A 19892-nucleotide genomic window follows, 5' to 3' on the forward strand; every position below is an offset into this window, starting at 1 on the left:
GCTCCGGGAGGGGACCAGAAATTGACCTCATCTCCTTCAGAGTTCTGGGCAGCCAGGGGGAACCCGGCACTTGGCACCACCAGCCCGGCCTGAGGGGCTGCCCCCCTCCACTCTGGCCTCTCCGAGAGCCCATCCTTCTGCGGGAGGGCTGGGAATGTCCACGTCAGCTCACTCATCGAAGCCACGGTGCTGAGGGCTTATGTTTTCTCCTTTATCGTCAGAACCCCCGTGCGTAAGTATTGCAATTCTTTCCACTTTACAAACGAGGAAATAGGCTCGGGGGAGTTAGGAGGTCTCAGCGAGGAAGGAAGTGAGAGCATAAAACTTCAAACCCAGCCTGTCTTAGATCTGAGCTGCAGCTCTCATTCACCTTTATCACTGCTCGTGCTTTCACTCAAAATGATGTTTACTGGGTTCTCACTCGGTACCAGATACTGATCTATCCATGCACTGGGAACATAGCGGTTCACGGAACACAAAACCCCGTTCTTGCAGAGCTTGCATGATAGTGGGACGATACGGACAATAAAATAAATGAGCAAAATATGTGAACGTTACTGAGCAAGGTCCTGGAGAAAATCAGGGAATGGAGTGTTGTGGGTTAGGTTACAGTGTGAAATGGAGTGGTTGTGGAAGATTTGCGACACGTGAGTCTAGATTCTTAAAGAAATGAGGATCGTAGAGATATGGGGGAAGGGGCAAAGAGCAACTGCGGAGATGCCGGCGAAGGCGCGGGTGGTATGGGGGCCACAGCGGAGGGGGTGGGAGGAAATGTGTGGAAGACGACAGGGTGAGGGTGGGAGGGGGCCAGATTTGGTGGTGTCTTAAGGAGACCCTGGCTCTCCTCTTGAGGGAGATGGAAGTTCTTGTGGGGTTTTAAGCAGAGGAGTGCCTTGATTTGACTGAGATTCAACAGGATCTTTCTGGCTGCTATGCAGAGACTAGATGGACAGAGACAAGAGCAGAGCAGGGAGGCCGGTTAGCCCACCATCGCAATAATCCATGCGACACATGACTACTGACTTGCACCGTGGTGGTGTGGATGGAGATGCCAGGGAGCAGTCAGACTGCATAGACTTGGAAGTGGCAAGATTTCCTCATGGATTTGATGTTGGGTGTGAAAGGCGGAAGAGTCAAAGCTGACTTCGAAGCTTTGAAGTAGCTAAAATGGGAAAGACAGGAGAAGCAGATTTGGCGGGGGGATGGTGGAGGCCAGGGGTGGAGTGGAGGTCAAGAGTTTGATTTGGGGGCATGTTACGTTTGAGATGTCGTGTTCTGACACCAATTCTAATGTGTGGGGGATTTTCCTGCACCACCAAGCGATCCTTTGACACAGGCTGGGGGTTCTACAATTCAACTCAATTCTGATACCAGCTACCCAGAGACAGCCTTCAGATTCCACAGACCAAGGACTCAGCCCCACGAGACACCCCCAACCCCCACTTCAGACACCAATTTCAAGTTCAGGTTGTTCCCCATGCCTCTGACCCACGAGCTATAAATCTGAGTTTCCCACCATCCCCTCTGTGGGTTCGATGAATTTGCTGGAGGGGATCACAAAACTCAGGGAAATACTTTACTTCCTAGATTACTGGTTTATTACAAAAGGATATAACTCAGGAACAGACAGATGTAAGAGACGCATAGGGCATAATGTGGGGAAAGGAGCACAGAGCTTCCACGCTCTCTGGGCACACCACCCGCCTGGAAGGGCGAGACGGTTCATCAACCTGAAAGCTCCCCAAACCCCATCCTTCGGCGCTTTTATGGGACTTAATTACATCGGCATGACTGATTACATCATTGGCCATTGGCGATTGAGCACCATCTCTACCCTCCTGCCCTCCACAGAGGTAGGGGTGAGGTGGAGTGCGGGACTGAAAGTTCCAACCTTCTAATCCCATGGTTGGCTCCACTGGTAACCGACCCCCACACTGAGGTGACCTGGGAGCATCCAAAAGTCACCTTACAAAATCCCACATGCCTATTAGACATGGCAGACAGAGATGTGGGATAAGACGGCTGGATATTTAAGTCAGGAGCTTGGAGGAGAAGCTGGACTAAAGTGATAGAGGTGGAGGTTGTCAGTATAGCTCAAAGTCATGAGCCTGGGAGAGACCATGCACGAAGTTACCCTGTGCTCAGTCCTTTATATTGTCCCTGCTATGCAGCAGACCCCAGTCACATACTGCCCTCCGGGGGTCCGTGGGGAGAATGAACACATCAGTTAATGACCACAGCACATGGGGATGCGCTTCCGATGGGCTCGGCCCAGCTTCCTCCAGAACGACCCCCTCGCGAGGTTCCTGAGCCTCAGTTTCCTCCCCAGGACTGAGAGAGGCCCAAGAGAAACCACGGAAGGGAGGGGCTTTGTAAATTGTTGGGCATCATTTTGGGGAGTCCTGTGCTGGAGGACATTTCATTTATTCCCTGCTCATTAAGCAGCTGCCTCTTATAGGCAAACAGCTGCTTGTTTACTTACTTTTCTGTTTTGCTCTGTCCCCCAGGGTGCCCCCTGATGCCACCGTCTGGGCTGCACTGCACAACCCAGTGTATCTTACCTTTTGCCAAGTTGCCTTGGAACTGAGGCGGCTCGTTCACATCTGTCACCTGGACAGTCAGGATCTGGAGATCGGTGACACCGACATCATCCTTGACATAAATCTGCAAATCAAATATGTTTGGTCCTGTTTCAAAGTCTAGTTGTTCCGTCCCAGTGGTGACAACCTAAAAGCAAAGGCAGAATTCTTAGTAACCATGTGAAAGGAGATCTGTTTTGTATGCATGCATTTTGCAAAGGGACGTTACTAGGAAGGAAGCAACCAGCATCCTGGAAACCATCTTTCCCCCACCATCAGAGGAACCGGTTGTTTTGCCTTAGTCCTTCCAACATAAGCCCCGTGACCTTTTTCCAAGGGGACTCCTGTGCGTGATGCTGCTTTTCAGAGGAAAGAAAATATTTAGGCGACATCCTGGTTCCATCGACTGGAGATAGAAAGCCAGGAATTAAAACCCTGTCACTGCTTAGGGTAGGCACCCAGACAAGCCCCTTAGCAACCCTGAACATAGTTGGGCTTCCTGGGCTTTAAGAATAAGCCACTGCACTTTCCTGGGATTGCTGTTAAGTCACATCTTGACTCGGCTCTCCATGCAAATTTTCCCAAGGCCACGACCGTGAATAAACAAGGGAAGGATACATCTGCAGAAATAAGGAACAATATATACTTACATCAACAGCCGGCTCAGTGTTTTTGTGCATTTCCACACATTCTCCCGCTCATGGAAACTTGTCTCCTGCACTATAAGTGTTTTGGAGATGTGGGAGGGACACCAAGAACCAGGGCCAGAGAAACATCACTGGAATTGTCAGCAGGAACCCGGCTGGCCCACGATGGGAGGGTCCTGCTGAGGCTAGCTGGAGGCCAACTTGTGACCTCCCGTGCCTACATGCACACTCCGGCCACCAGCTTAGACCGCCGAGCACCCAGAGCCCTTTGGGACCTCAAGGACTAAATTTCATAAATGTCTTTTTTTTTTTTGAATTTTGGTTGTGTAGTGTGTGTGTGTGTGTGTGTTAGGATTTTTTTTTTTAAAGATTTTATTTATTTATTTGAGACAGAGAGAATGAGAGACAGAGAACATGAGAGGGAGGAGGGTCAGAGGGAGAAGCAGACTCCCTGCCGAGCAGGGAGCCCGATGCGGGACTCGATCCCGGGACTCCAGGATCATGACCTGAGCCGAAGGCAGTCGCTTAACCAACTGAGCCACCCAGGCGCCCTTCATAAATGTCTTAATTATGCTAATGGAAATTTTGTTTATTAATACGACTCAGGCCAGGCAGGCGTTCAGTCTCCCGCCCTTAGGAGATCGCTTAGCTCCAATCTCACTGTCACAGCTGAACTTTGGTGTGACCTTGGGAAAGTCCTTTGCCACCTTTCCCTGATTTTGTTTCCACGTGATTATAATTAGGGAAATACTCCTTGCCCTAGTTAAAGAGCTGAAGTACAAAACATGGTCTTATAACAAAACGCTAGAAGTGCTGACTTCTAGGCAAAGTTCATTGTGAGCTGTGTATAGTCAGGGAAGGCTTCATGGAGGAGGCTGTGCGAGATCTCGATTGGTTGAGAGAAGACAACCGCAGATGGGAACGAGTGCATGCAGAGGAGGGTTGAGAGAGGAAATGAGGTAGTCTCGTCTCTGCCGGTGAGCAGTGTCAGCCTGGCACCCCCATACGTGAAGATGACCTGTCTCCCGTGCTTGGCATGTAGCAGGCGAGACCTCTCTGTGCTGCCATTCCCCACCTCTAACATGCAAATAATAGCAGCACAGCGCGTCGTGGTGCTGTTATGGGGATTAAATAAATGAATTCACAAAATGTTTAGGGGGATTCCTGGCACATGGTCAACGCACCATAAATAGGAGTTGTTATCATTAGCATCATTATTATTAACCCTCCTTACTTTCCCCGGGCCCCCAGAAGTCCCAGCAGCTGTGTTTGAGAGCAGAGAGGCCTGGTCTCTGGCATGATTCAGAGGTCACCCTTAGAAAGCCTTGTACAACTGAGTCCCAAGGCCAACAGTGACTAAACCTCTGGGCCAGGGACCCAAAAACCTCATTGCTAGCCTTCTCCTGCAGAGTGTCAAGTCGGCCCAAGGAGAAGTCAGGCTCCGCCACGGGGATGCCCCTGACCTGTTCTGTAGGCAGCAGAAGCAGCTCTTGTGAGCATTTTGGGCTGGACAATAGGATCTTTCTGGAGGGGATAGTTGATGCTATTGGGTGGTTTCTGGGGAGAAGCAACCAATGCTTCAGGGCCCATGGATCTGTGGCCAGGAGGGCGCCAGGCCTGGGACAGTACACTAAACACTGGAGCCTACCTCAGCTGAGGTGCTAAAAAAGCCCCCATTTCTAGAGGTCAGACACAGGATGGAATTCTTCCTTGACTGTCAGCCCTGTTGGAATCACATCAAACATGGAAAGGATAGGTCCTTTCACCTGATGTGGAGGGCTCCCCAAACCAGCAACAGATGCGCAGGGCCATGGGGGAGAAAGAGCCTAGGATTGGCCATCAGCAGACCTGAGTTAAGTTCTGGCTTCATCTGTTAGGGCTACGTGATCTCAGACACACCAGCTGACCTTGCTGTCTCTCTGCGATCTTAGTTCGAAAATGGGAATAAAGCCTCTTCCATGGTGGTAGCATCGGTGTCGGTAGTGACAATCCAGAGGTGAGAACGCGAGTGCGCAATGGGACCTCTGCATGGTCACCCTCCTCCTCGTCATCAAAGGCAGTAGACTCTAGAGGGTGAGAGCCCTCAATGGGGAACCACCCCGAAGTCTGTCAGCTGCTGAGCGGAGAGACAAACCGTGGTCTGTCCATACGGTGGAATATGACTCAGCCACGAAAAGGAAGGAAGAGTTGACCCAGGCTTAAAGGACACTAGCCAGTCACTAAAGACCATGTACAATGTGAATCCATTCATAGACGATGCCCAGAATAGGCAAATCCATTAAGGCCGAAAGGAGATCAGGGGGTGCCAGGGACTGGGGCAAATAGGGAAAGTGTCCTAAAAGTAGATAGTGGTGATGGTCTGTGAATGCAGTAAAAACCACCGAATTGTACATTTTCAATGGGTGAATTGCATACTGTATGAATTATATCGTTTCCAAAAATAGGCAGAGGTCTGAAGTCAGACTGCCTGGGTTCCAGGTTCAGCTCAACCCCCGAAGAGCTGCGTAACCCAGGGCAAGTTATTTAATGAGTTTTGCTTCAGTTTCCTCCACCTGTGAAAAGGGGATAGTAACATAAATAAAATCATTGGCTTGTTTGTATTCAAGAGGAAATACGTGTGAAGCGTGCCGCAGCGTCCAGCATACACTCCATGCTGTACATGTGCAAGCCCTTGGCAGGGCTTCTAGGGCCAGATGAGCAGCAGCTGTGGAAGACGAGCCAGATGTCCAGGGCCAGGGAGATAGGGCAGAGGAGTCACAGAACCAGCCTCTGGGCCCGGGGACTCTACACTGGATGCTGAATGTGTGCTCTGTATGCATCAAAGAACCTGCCCCCAGGGGTGCTGAGAATACTGCCTTCCTGAGTTCTGCTACACATCCCAGACATGCACACTTTTTAAGAGCTCCCCTTGGGACTCTCACGATCAGCTGTGTTTAAGAACACCTAGTATGTACCTCAAGGAGGCAACCGGCCTCGACGAAGCAGGCTGAGCCCACGGGGTTCCACCACATCCCCAGGGCAATGGCAGGCAGGACCTGAGTCAGGGCTAATGTTAATTGCCAGAGGTTCCTATGCCAATTGAGGGAAGGGCAGGGGTGGGGAGAGTTCAGACACATGGACCCTAAAGTCATCCCTAGAAGGGCCTCTGAAGGTACCAGTGGAAAACACGCAGGTAGGTTTGTCCTACCTAAGGAGGAGCACCAACTTTGAAAAAGACTTAAACGACAAACTAGAAAAGAGAGCAGGGGTGTAATAGCTCCTGAATGCGAATGACGGGGTCTGAATTATCCAAGAGGAATCATTCATGCAGCACGGCTGGACATTCAGGCTTGTATTTTTTTTTTTTAAAGATTTTATTTATTATTTGACAGAGAGAGAATGAGAGAGAGAGAGCACATGAGAGGGGTTAGGGTCAGAGGGAGAAGCAGACTCCCTGCCGAGCAGGGAGCCCGATGCGGGACTCGATCCCGGGATTCCAGGATCATGACCTGAGCCGAAGGCAGTCGCTTAACCAACTGAGCCACCCAGGCGCCCCTCAGGCTTGTATTTTTATGAAAGGTATGCTCTTCCATATTAAATAAGTCTCCTCATAGATTTCCTCCTGGAAAATCACAGAATTCGAGAAAAGCAGAATCACCTGACACAAGTTCATCAGGGCCTGGCTTTTGAGGAGATGAATGCCCACACTATGCCACCCAAAGGATCCAGATACTGCCAGCACACGCCTAACACCTGACGTCATGTGAGGGTGGGTGGCAATGAGAAACAGGACTTCTATTTGTAACAATTTGAGCCTATCGCCCATTGCACTGGATTAAGTGGAGAGAGAAGGTCCAAAGTGTTTAGGGACCTCTCGCATAGAGGGCTCTCAGATATCCCCAGATGGGCCTTCTGGGTCTTACTAGAGGGGAGAGTGAGCCAGGGAAAGAGAAGGAAATGCTCACCAATCTAGAATCCCCTGCACCCTTATCTTCAGGACCCCTCTCTGTGGACAACTCCCAAGTGAGCTGTGCTTACCTCAAAGTCAGTGCCTGACAGCCAGTTCACCTTGAAGGCATCAGTGAGGGGGCTTGTGTTGATAATCAGGGGCCACCCTGGGATCACAGGCGACAGCGAGGCTGATAAGTTCACAGAAAACTTGTGCACTGGAGTCTCAGGTGGAGAATTCTCGGCCACGGTGCTTGTAGCAGGCAAGTGGATTAGGTAGAGTGCTTCTCTCCCTGCGGGTTTAAGAAGGATGCAAAATGGCATGAACAGAAAGCCTTGTGCTGGGAGCAAGGACTTAACAGCTTGGTCTGTGGCTTCAACCCATAGCTCGGAGCACTGATGGAACCTGGTCACTCCCCAAGAACGAATACTCTTGCCAAGGGGGCGCCTGGGTGGCTCAGTTGGTTAAGCGACTGCCTTCGGCTCAGGTCATGATCCCGGAGTCCCGGGATCGAGTCCCGCATCGGGCTCCCTGCTCGGCGAGGAGCCTGCTTCTCCCTCTGACTCTCCCCCCTCTCATGTACTCTTTCTCTCTCATTCTCGCTCTCTCAAATAAATAAATAAATCTTAAAAAAAAAAAAAATACTCTTGCCAAGGACTGGAGATGGAAATACAAGATCTTCTGGGAGCCAAGAAGACAACCCCCACCAAACAACCATGAAGTCTGCTTCTGTCATTCTGTAAATAAAGCCGCTGCTTTTCTCTTGTCTCGTGCACCCCTTCTCTTTTCTCGCAGCCTTTGTGAAGAGCTAGAGAAAGACAGACATGCTGCCTCAGGGGGCAGACGTCCACTTGAAGGACCACGTCCGGCCATGACATCCCGTCTTACAAGACCCGGGGAGTTTCCAGGAGTTTATTTTCCTTGTCTGTGTCAGTGTTAGATTCAGAGGTCATCAAAAACTGAGCGTGCATGACCGCCAAGCTCCAAAATCATGGTAGATCTCCCCGCATCCGTAAGTAATCTCAAGGACAACTGCTCGTCATTATGGGATGCTGGGGGGTGTCGTGATGCCCAGGGTCCATCAGTACATCTTTATTGATAGATTAACTCCCATTTCACAGGGAAGGAAATGAGAGAGACTTGGGGAAGTCATGCGCATTTCCTCGAGCTGCATCTCAGACAGGGAGTTTGACAATTTAAGAGAGACTGTTTCTTCCAGGAAAGCCTTGGGACACTCTTCAGTCTCCTTGATACTCTGCAGGATTTTGCCGGTACAGACGAGAGAAGGTCCTGTTCTTTCATGCTTCCATAGTGATGGTTACTCCAGGGGAGTGAAAAGTGTCCCCCCCAAAAAATAAAATCCATGTTCACTCAGAACCTCAGAACGTACCTTATTTGGAAACAGTGTTTGCGGATGAATTGGTTAAGAGGAGGTCATTGTGGATTGGGGTGGGCCCTAATCCACCAAATGGAGTCCTTCTAAGAGGACAGGGCACGGAGACACACACAGGAGGAAGAAAGCCGTGTTATGATAGAGACAGAAGATGAACTGATGCAGCTAGAAGCCAAGGAACAGCAAGCAACCACCAAAAGCTAGGAAGTCCATGGAGAACAGATCTCCCTCAGAATTTCTAGAAGGAACCAACCCTGTCAACACCGTGACTTCAGACCCCAGATCTCCTGAACTATGAGAGAATACATTTCTGTCGCTCACAGCCATCCAGTTTGTGGTAGTTCATTATGGCAGCTCTAGGAATTCAATGCAAAGACCATTTATCCCATGTTCCAGATAAGTGAGCAATGTAAAATCCTTTCTCTCACTCACTCCCCAAAACGGGGAGAATAGGTATTAGTGCCACTATTTTACAGATGAGGAAACGGAGCTGAATAATAATAATAAGTAACAAAATCAAAATTTATACTAAAGTCCTACTTCTTAGCCAGCTTCCTGATCTTGGCCACTTTTCGCCCTTAGGGACAAGCCCCTGGGAATGGGAGGGAGGTACAGGGGACAGGAAAAGGATCTGTCCTACCAAAAGGTGTAGAACTTCTGGAGACAAACAAGCCATGGGCAGGGGCTGGCTTTTGTAAGAGAATGTTTTTATTTCAGATTTGGGGGCAGGGATGCGGAGAAGTGAATGCAAATGTAGGAAAAATTGAAATATAAACACATTGGTACAAGCTTTCATAAATCTAAGTCATCTTATTTCAGTTAGAGACTAAAGTTCATTATGCATAAGTTATTTTTGCTCCCAGAATTTTCCAGTTTCATGGACACAGACGGAGCAAGGGCTCAGAAATAACAAAGCAGCTGAGGTTTGGGGTGACATGGATAGGAATAGATTTTTTTTCAATCTTTTAAAATTGACTTTAATATTATAGCATTCTCATGATAAAAATCGGGAGCCAAATACTAAGCTATTTGGAAGCAAAAAAAAAAAAAAAAATTCTCCCAAATCATTTTTTAAAATGAGCAAATTAATCGGTTGCTTCTGTGCTTGGGTTTTTTTTAGGCATCATTCCCTCACTCCCTCTTTTCCCACAACCGGAAGTCACCAGGGCCCTCGTGAGCTGTTCGCCAGACTGTTTCCTCTCTGTTCAGCAAGACAGGGGGAGTCATAAGCAAAATGGAAGGTTGGCAATGTCAAGGAAACCCCCACCTTCTCTTGTCCCCTCCCACTCACCCCAGTGACTCGGGCCCCTCCAGACAAGGAGGAAGGAAACCTCTGCTCCAATTTAAGCAAAGATAGAACTCACTGGGTTTTTCTCAAGAATCGCCTGTGGTTAGGTGGGTGCCCAGCCCAGATGAACAGACCCAAACAAGTAACCACTTGCGTTTACAGAGCACCTACCCCCCAGGCCTTGTGCGGCCCTGCTGCCTGATCTCAGCCTTTCTGAACACAGTCCCGGGGTGGGGGTATCACCGTCACCCCTTCACACGCCTGAGGTTGCACCCTCAGCGAGGGGCCGTGGTAGGCCTGGCTAACAGGTGGCACATACCTACTCCAGACAGTCTGTCACCACGCACACGTAATGCCTCGTGGTCACTCTACGACCTGGTACTTCCACGTTCTACGACCCACACGGTGCTGGGGGTCAGGTAAGACATCGGCCCCTCCACCCAGATGTTAGGTCGTGGTGATGCAATCTGTGAGAGGCTGTTTGGGGGAACAAGATAAGGAATCACGCTGCAGGATCAGCTTGACGTGGGCTCGGATTGAGAAGCTTTCCGCAGCCTCGCCCTGAACAGGCGGCTTGCCGTGACCACCAACCTGGGTGTGTCTCCTTCGACGAACCGAGAAGGCTGGCCAAGCCGTGCTCTTCCAACATCCCCCGCTGACAGCTCCTAGTCGCTCTGCTGAGAGTGTGTCCATTGATCCTGCTGCGTTCGTTTTAACTTCGATAAGCCCTGGGTTCTGGAGACTAATTCTGTCCTTTGCACAGCTCCATACATTTATAGAGCTTTTCCTCCTTATATTTATAGACCTTTTCATAGTCCTCTTTGAACGGCCGTATTTTGCGTGGCTGTGAGGGAGATGTGTTGAAGGCAGGAGTGGGTATATTTAGTGCCTCTCAAGCAACTTGTGTTGGGGACTGCCTGTTTCATGTATGGCTAAAGCCAGGCTGTGCCCTTAGATATGTCCTTTCTGCTGGCATTCTTTTTTCTCTCTCTCTTTTTTTAAGTAGGCTCAGGGGCTTGAACTCACAACCCTGAGACCAAGACCTGAGCTGATATCAAGAGTCAGATGCTTAACAGACTGAGCCACCCTCTGCTGACATTCTTGCTGGAGATGCTCTGCGCTTCATCCAGTGGCCTCTGCTCCCAAGGTAAGGTCACGTGCGCCAGGAGCGTGCCACTGATTCCTAAAAACTTTGTGGCAGATACTCCAGGGACACTGGTAAGAAAGGTAGTTAAGCTGGGATCTCCTGACTCTTAGTTCAACAACAGTTCCTCCAGTTCTTCTGCTATTAAAAAGGTAGTAGTAGCAGTATTAATAGCCATAGTAATAATAATAACTGGTGGCTAGGGTCCATACCCTAAATATAGAGCATTTAATAAGACACGAAATCCATCAAATATTCAACCCATTTATTATACAGATCAGTTTAAGGGATGTGCCCAGAGGTACTCAGCTAATCAGCAGCAGAGGGAAGGTTAGAAGCCGGGGAACGGCTCTAAGACACTGCACACTTGCCTTCCGAGGCCAGTCTTCCGAACTTTCTCTGGTGGTCTGAGTGCTGGACACCGAGAAAGAGGCTTTAATGGAATTTGACTTACACATGCATCTTAATTAAGGATCAAATTAGAATTGCTTGAAGCGTACACTTTGAAAAAGAAAGAGCATGCAGAAGATTGATTACCGAGCCCACTGAAACATCTTGCTTGTGGTGGAGATCTGGATGCATGATGTGCTCACTCGTTTCAAAATGAGCAAAATCACCGCCTTGCCAGAAATGGACCAACAAGGCCTCCTCCCAGGAGCCTGTGTTGGAATAATTACGGCTTCGGCAGCCTCAGTTGTGGGGGCAGAAGCCGGCCAGCCTGGGCCTCTGACCAAAGTGGTCATGTGGTTCAGGAAGCGTGGGTGCTGCCACCTTGTCCCCCCAGGGATGTAGCTGCTCTCACAGTGTGACTTCAATACACAGAGCAGTCCTCGCCCAAGACGAGCTCAATAAATTCCTTGCTTTCTCTCCAGCAACTACTAAAACCGGTAGTGAGAGGGATCGGGGAGTGTTGTGAAAAGAGCACGGGATTTGCAATCAGAGCTCTTGCTTCAAGTCTGAGCTCTGTTAAGCGGCCTTGGGCTGGCCAGCTTGGCCCTGTGTCAGCTCTGTCCCTCAGGCCTGTGGTGCCACACCCCCAGTGGCCATTAAACAGAGTTCAGTTGCTAAAGAAAGTGCCTAGGACCCGAAGGGAAAGCTGGCAAATCTATGGTTTCTTACAGAAAAAGGAGGCGGGTTAGCAACAACATTATAGTGTGCATCACAGCTGAAGGCTGCTTCCTAGCTTGAGGACCGGAGGGGCCAGGGGCCAGCTCCCATCATCCTCTTTTCTCCAGGGGCCATAACAGAATACACCCGCTCAGATCAGAAACCTCCGATGTAGCCTCGCAACCAAGGAACTCAAAATAGAGTCTCTGCTGGACGTTTTTATATTTTGCTGGTCACGTAGGCACCATCTCGTTAGGTAACCAGCCTCAGCAGCAGAGCCTTCCAAGCCAGGTGCACATCATCCATGTCACTATTATCCACGAACAATGCTTACAGGTCCCCACAAACCATCCCGGAACTCCCCGGACCCACGGCCCCAAAGCAGCACTGTTCATCAGTACACTTCTTGCCTTGACCAGAAGTCCATTCTGGGCAGAAACTTCAGCGAAGCAATTCAGGCTCATTCCGGTCCTGCTAGAATTCACTCTCACGGCAAAATACACTGAACACGCATATACTCGATAAACCATAAAACATTATAGAATGTGGTTTCATTACTTGCAGTGATCACTGATGATGATCAATGAAAACAACAACTATTTATTGGATCCCATATATATGTGTGGCATGCAGGGACCACAGAGCAATAAGAGAACCAAACCTGTGACTACAGGGCCCACATTCCCCTCAAGGACACGCGACGGACACGTAACAGATGAATTATAGAATAACTCGTGCTACCTGTTGTTAAGCACTTATCTTGCGTAGGGCACTGTAATCAAACCTTGGCATACATTCCGCATGTAGGCAAGAGGAGCTCCAGGGTGTGGCAGGAAGAGCACCCACCAGGAGTTGGGGCAATCCAGGAAGGCTCCGTGGGGGAGGCGGGGTTGGACTTGGGTGTTGAAGGATGTAGATGACTTAGAGCAAATGAGAGGAAAGAGGATACTGGAGTGTGTTACTTTGTTTGAGATTATTGGGTGATGCCTGCTTCCAACAGCCTGAGGGCAGCTCCTCGTGTGGCTGCCCACCCCTCCCCTTTGTGCCAGGTGACACTGGTGTTGGAGAAGCCGGGATAAGAATCAGGTTCTCAGACTCACAAAAGAAGGTGAGAGGAAAACAGTCTGCATCACAGCAGACCCTCAACAAACCAGCGTTTGCCCCATGGAAGCAAAAGCAGGGTACAGTGCATGTTTTTTTGGAGATGGAGGGATGTGAGTGTGGCTTTGACAAGGAATTTCAAACATTCCTTGCAAACCTTTGTGATCTGTCCCTTTCACACGTCTGATGATAAAGTTCCAAATGATAATGTTCAGCATGAGACACTGGGTTCTTCCTGACCTCACTCTTCCCCCAATGGCAACAAATGTCACCCCTTAACTCAGATGATTGTGGTCTGAAAAGCCTATAACTCTGGGAAAATCTCAAATGTTTACAGCAAGGGAGAGTCTGAACTGCTCAAGACCTGGCCTCACATTCCCAGCTCCACTTGCCCTCTGCCAGGTAGAAGACCCCAAGATTAAAGAGCGTTCAGTATTAGGAAACACAGTCATTTATTTATTTTTTTTTTTGAAGATTTTTTTTTTAATTTATTTGACAGAGAGAGACACAGCGAGAGACGGAACACAAGCAGGGGGAGTGGGAGAGGGAGAAGCAGGCTTCCCACTGAGCAGGGAGCCCGATGCAGGACTCGATCCCAGGACCCTGGGATCATGACCTGAGCCGAAGGCAGACGCTTAACCATCTGAGCCACCCAGGCGCCCCAAGAGTGTACATTCTTATCATCGTTCAAAAATAGCCTGAAGGAATGGGCCTGGTAATTAGATAAGAGAAAGAAATGCAAGATAGAAAAATAGGCAAGGAAAAGTATAAATGTTGATTATTTTCAAAAGTGGAAAATGTGGGGCACCTGGGTGGTTCAGTCGTTGGGTGTCTGCCTTTGGCTCAGGTCATGATCCCAGGGTCCTGGGATCGAGCCACGCATTGGGCTCCCTGCTCGGCGGGAAGCCTGCTTCTCCCTCTCCCACTCTCCCTGCTTGTGTTCCCTCTCTATCTGTCTCTCTCTCTGTGTCACGTAAATAAATAAAAAATCTTAAAAAAAAAAAAAGTGGAAAATGCATGAGAGTTACCTGGAAAACCATGACAAATAATAAGATAAGTCATTAGTAGACTTCCATCCATTGTACGACAATCAATTAAAACAGACAAGGGAAGAAAAGATGCTATTCACAAGTAAGGAAAAAGAAAAGGTAAAAGAAAGAACTAGAAATAAACGTAATTGGAATGTGCAAGAGCTCTGTGAAGGAAATCTTAAAATACTCCAGAGGAAAACAAAGACTTGAACAAGTATCTAGAACTGTTGAACAGGAGGCTCAAGGTCCTACGTAATAATCACTAACATTTACTAAGCATTTACCATGTACCACATACTCCTCCAAGTGTGTTACTATATAACTCATCAAATATGTAAATTATCCCTAAATTAATCTGCAAATTTAACATGACTGAATTCCCTACATTATGCATATACTACCTATTCAAAAATAAGATTGAATTTAAAAAGCGCAATTTCCATAATCCAAGCTGATGACATTAAAAGGATCACCCAAGATTCTTCAAGCTCTTGAGTAAAGAAGAGGGAGTACAAGATGCACCAGGTTGAATCTTTGGTTCTTCTATCAGAAGGTGTTTTCTTTGCTCAAGAGTAAGACAATAGCCCCTTGATACCTTGCTTTTCCCATAGGATGACTTGCCAACTTCTGGTTGCCCCTAGAAGGCTCCAGAGAAAAGCCAGAATCTCCACAAAGACTGACTTGACATATACACAAAGTTCTGCTGTGAAACTCATTTTCCCAACCTTACATATTGGAAGGACTTCTGGCATGGGCCAGTTAGCAAGGAGAGAAATTGAAGTCTGCACAGATACCAGAGACTAGACTGTGGCTTCGTTCGGCGCCCCTCTTCTCCAGAGCACCCCGCCCAACCTCCGAGGGCTCCCTGTTGCTGCATCGCCTCATTTACCAGTGCCCATAAGTCCACGGTTGAAAACCTTGGGATTTCCTCTTTGGGGATGTTATCATGAGCTGGCAACATGGTGACCCTACCTGACATGGCACCCAGGAGAACCAGGAGGAAAACTGCTCCCTGCATCTTGGAGAGTTCACCTCTGTACATACTTCCAGCGTATTACCCAGTAGCTGAGTCCCATCCGACACCTGGAGTTTATTCCAGGTGCCACTCATCTTCCGCTCCTGGTTTTGTTGCCATGTGAGAAATCAAACAAAGGCTTTGCTGGTAACTCAGGGAGACTCCAAACACCATGGGACTGTTTGTTCTTTGATTACCTGCTTCTGTGACCTCATGGTGCCCGAGGCCAACCAGCCAGCCCTGGTAAGCTCGCAGAGTCCATCTTAGAGGTCCGCAAGAGCAAAGACAGCAGAGGCCCGGAGGTGGTGGTAAAAGCTGGACATAAGCCTCGACATCCATGACAGTCTCCACCGCCCTGGAGCCAGGCATCTCGTCATTCCCAGAGGCCGGGGGGGGGGTGGGAATCTTTCTGCTGCCCTGAATTGAGGAGCAGGGCTCAGAGTTGAGAGCAGACCCCTCCACAAGGCAGACTGGCTGTGAGAGACCCCTGCCCATCAGCACCAGCCCTCTAGCCTTCGGTGAAGTCTGTGGAGGAAGATGACTGGGGTAGTGAGGCTTCCGCCCACTGGGGAGTGATGTGGCCCCAGGCCGGGCCAGAAGGCCTGGTGAGCGAAACACAGCTGGGCTGGGGTCCAGCCTCCGCTCAGAGAAGAGCAATGGCGGCTCAGAGGGAGGGTGGGGGGGAGAGGCTGACCCCTCAACGTGGTGCGGTAGAACAGTAGCTGACACGGTGGAAGGCAGCCAGACTTGGACCCTCCCTCCTGCTCCTCACACGCGAGAACTGCCCACTGCCGGAGGGGGGCCCAGGAGCCCAAGGCTGGTGGCAGGAGTGGGGGCGCCCCACCAGTGAACCAGCATTTGGCTCCTCGGAGGTCACCACTGCCAGTTAGTCGGTCTGAGCCAGAGGAAGGCCCATCGAGAGAGACAGCAATGAGGACCCACTAGGTAGACACACCAGTCGCTTCCCCTCTACCTCCTCCCCGTTCTTCTGCCTCCACCCAAAGGCAGGAGGCCTGACCACACCCCACATCCAGGCCCCAGGCTCTCGGAGTCCCAGCTCCCGCTGCACCAGCCTTGAAATGAGACTCCAGTCCAGTTTGAGATGGAAATAAGAGTGTGATGGACTATGAAGAGTTAGAAGCGACCTGGAAGCAAGATCTTAAGGGAGATTTCATGGAGGCCAACAGACCATCTCAGTTCATCTGCCCCTGACCTGAGACCACTAAATAAGCTGGTGCAGCCCCTCCCGGGCACAAGGGGACAAGGACTCAGAGGGTTGAGTGGCCCGCCCCCGGTCAAGCCTGGCACCTGCATCTCCCGCGTCCCAAACCTAGGGCAGCAAAGGCCGGCCTCCTTCCTCGCCACCGCATCCAAACCTGCGTCAAGCCCCTCCCAGCCCCCACAGTGCTGCCTGCAGCCCCCTTTCCCAATTTTGCGGCCACAGTCCGGCTTAAGGTCCTGGCCTCTGACCAGGACTATCTCAGTAGCATCTGGCGCATCCTACAGGAAACCCTCGGGTTCGTGTCCCACAAGTACAATTTTGGTCACTCACTCTCCTACTTAAAATAACAAGCAACCTTTCCCTTAGGAAAAGATGAGTTTTCCTGGGTAAGGCAAGAAGATTCGAATGTCAGCCTGTAAGTTTCTGTGTGAAATAGGTAGATGACAAAAAACCTTCTCAGTTTTGCTGTGTGACCTTAGGCAGATTACCTAACCTTCTAAGAATCTCAGTTCCACGTCTGTAAATCAGAGAGGATAATGCCTGTGGTGCAGTATTCTTGCAAGCTAGCACATGAGATAATGAAGGGAAACAAACTGGCCCTCGGATGTGCTCCAGGGATACTATTTTTCCCTAATAGGACATCTCTAGGACCACGGCAGAGGCGAAAAGCTGGTAGGTACTTCATAAACTCGGGCTGAAAACATAAGAATAAATAGTTGCCAAGTTACCAATTCTCACCTCTCAGTTCTTCCTGTCATATTAGTTACTGTAAATAATCCATTTCATTATGCATAATTAAAGTCGAAGTGATGGCTCCGATTAAGTTATGGAAAACGTCAGAATAATTAAGCCTTTGAATTAAAGAAACTCGCATCTGTTTAATTTTCAGCCTGACTGCACAGTGTTCTTCATACTTCTGTTTTCACCAGGATACGGAGAACCTCCACTTAACTCCCCCCTTTCTGGTCCAGGGATCGTAAGGGTCACATTTTGGAATTTGTTGCAGGTTTGTTCTCCTGTAATTGCGGCTTCTGTTTTTAGCGCTGAGGTTGTTTCGGCCATCATGACGTTCTGTGGTCCTTGCGTCGGCTCCCATCTTCTTCTTGAAGCATGTGGTCCTGGCACCAGGGACCCAGCCGGACCAGAGTCACGTGAAGGCGGGACCCTGAGTCCCCTTGCTCTCCTGTCCCCGACTGAGGGCAGGCTGAGTCCTCCTGGTCCCACCAGAGGGGCAGCCAGGTGGGACCGCCCTCCCAGAGACGAATTCGAAGGGGGCTGGAACCTTTGGGGCAGGCACCTCTCCAGCTCCCCAGAAAGACCTGGGGAGCCGTCTCCCACATCGTGTCTGGCCCAGCAGTGGTTCAGGTCCTTCAAGTATTTAAAGCCACTTTTCTGGGATCGAACTACTGCAAGCGTCTAACTGGCCAGCAAGGAAGTTGCGCTCTCAAGATTTGTTGACTTAGAATTTGGAACGTGCTTACCTACAGATTAATTGTTCACAGCCCAGAAACCCTGGTGTGAGCTATGAAGTCCTGGAAACATTATAGACTTGAGATGTGGAGAAGCACTGTTGGGGGTTTTAAACGTTGAGCTCCCTCAGCAGTTCCACGGGCACTGAGGAGCCGGCCAGGGACCCCAGTCACCTTTATATCACTGGGCAGGTTCTCTCCACGACTCTCATTCATCCAGTCTTGGAACTATGGGCTTCCGGGATCCAAACTCGGGGACACGGCACCCAGGCTCCACCGTCCCAGCACCTCTGCATGGCGGGACCCCCTTAGGAAGAGAGCCCTCGAGGCCAACCCCACACCCCCAGTGACGGTGGCCATGCTGATGGCCTGCAGCTCCTTGTAGGAGTGGGCACCCACCCACCTTCCCAGGTCTTCCTTGCGGGCCGAGATGCCAACAGGCACACCTCTTTCAAACCCCACTCCCTCAATTCTCTCACTGTCAGTGTCCAGCCAGTCTCGACAAGCTTTTCCAGGCTAGAGAAGCTCTTCAACTTCCTTGCTTCCCAACTGTTTTGCACGTCACCCCGTGCCAGATACGTAGTCAGAAAAGTTGTGACATTCCCGAAATTGCTTTATACTCCCTTGCCCTGTGCCATCCTCTTCTCCGCCCCAAACACCCGTCCAGGGAGAGCCCCTCAGCTTTCAGAGAAGGAAAGAAAGAGGTGTCACAGCCCTCCTCACGTCCAGAAGCCCAGCAGCACTCACTCCTGGCCCTGAACGGCATGGGAGGGGCTCCTCTGAGGCAGAGGCCCTGTAGAAGCGGAAGAAGAATTTCCCTCTACTCTTCTGAGCTCTTGACTAAGACCCCGGTAATAAAAGACAGATTGACAAGAGAAAAACAAACAGAAGTTTATTAATGTATATACTTCATGGATACATGGGAGATAACTGGGGAAAAAATGGATAACTCCCCAAGGGGGCTCAGAATTCAGGATTAAATACCATTTTAATAAGAAAAGGGGAAGGGAGATGTTCATGATCTTAGGGGAAGGAAATTGATTTTTCAGCAAGATGAATGGGCCCTTAAAAGAACAGATGAGAGGTATGATAGTTTGTGACCTACTTTGTCTGGTGTGGGGTTGACTTCTAGACTCTTCTCCTGTGATAAGAGTCAATCTTCCATGGTTGATGGAACTCCTAGAGAGAGGATTCATGACAACTGAGTTTCTTTGGAGGATCTGTCTTCAGGCAGATGAAGAGAATTCAAAGAAAGCCTTTCCCTGTATTTGAGGTTTTTCAAGCTCAGCTCAAAATGATCAATATGCCAAAGCAGCATTTCCTTGGGTGGAGTCATATTTTGGGGTGACATAGTCTGTCACCCTGCAGCCCTCAGGACCCACTGGCAGGGCCCCTGCCCTGGCTCCAGGGGTGGAAGAGTGAATGAGCTTGACTTCCCTTAGATTAGCCCTACCTGGCTCTGAGGGACAGAACACTGGTCAGCATGGGCTGGGCTCAGCTCTCACCTCCAAGAAACTCCAGATCATTCTTATTTTCTATAACAGCATTACTGAGATGTAATTCACATACCATACAGTGCACCCATTTAATATGTGCAATTCGGTGGTTTTTAAGTATATTCACAGAGTGGTGTGACCATTGCCATAATGAATTTGAGGACACTTCCAACACCCCACACCCCTTAGCACTCACTCTCCACGTTTCACCAGCTTCCTTCCACCGCTCCAGCAACCACTCATCCACGTTCTGCCTCTATAGACTTTCCTATTCTGGATGTTTCATATTAATGGAATCATACGATATGTGGCCTTTCGGACAGACTTCTTTCACTTTGCAAAATGTTTTCAAGATTCATCCCTGTTGTAGCATAAATCTTTACTTCCTTTCTTATGATTGCTGAATCATATTCCATGATATGGATATCCCACCTTTAATTTGTCCATTCATCAACGATAAACATTTGGGGTT

At 49.5% G+C, this 19892-nt stretch overlaps 1 protein-coding gene across 1 annotated transcript in view; it reads right to left on the reverse strand.

The window, feature by feature from the left end:
• Positions 1 to 8893, reverse strand: part of CDHR3 (cadherin related family member 3) — a 51834-nt gene extending 42941 nt beyond the window's left edge. The window contains 3 exon segments of the mRNA XM_035021378.1: positions 2562 to 2727; positions 7244 to 7446; positions 8869 to 8893. Of these exon segments, the coding sequence (XP_034877269.1) occupies positions 2562 to 2727; positions 7244 to 7446; positions 8869 to 8893 (394 nt within the window).
• Positions 8894 to 19892: the final 10999 nt, after the last annotated feature.

Source organism: Mirounga leonina, unplaced genomic scaffold (assembly GCF_011800145.1).
Source record: "Mirounga leonina isolate KUSES-001 unplaced genomic scaffold, KU_Mleo_1.0 Mir_174, whole genome shotgun sequence".
Lineage (NCBI taxonomy): Eukaryota > Metazoa > Chordata > Mammalia > Carnivora > Phocidae > Mirounga > Mirounga leonina.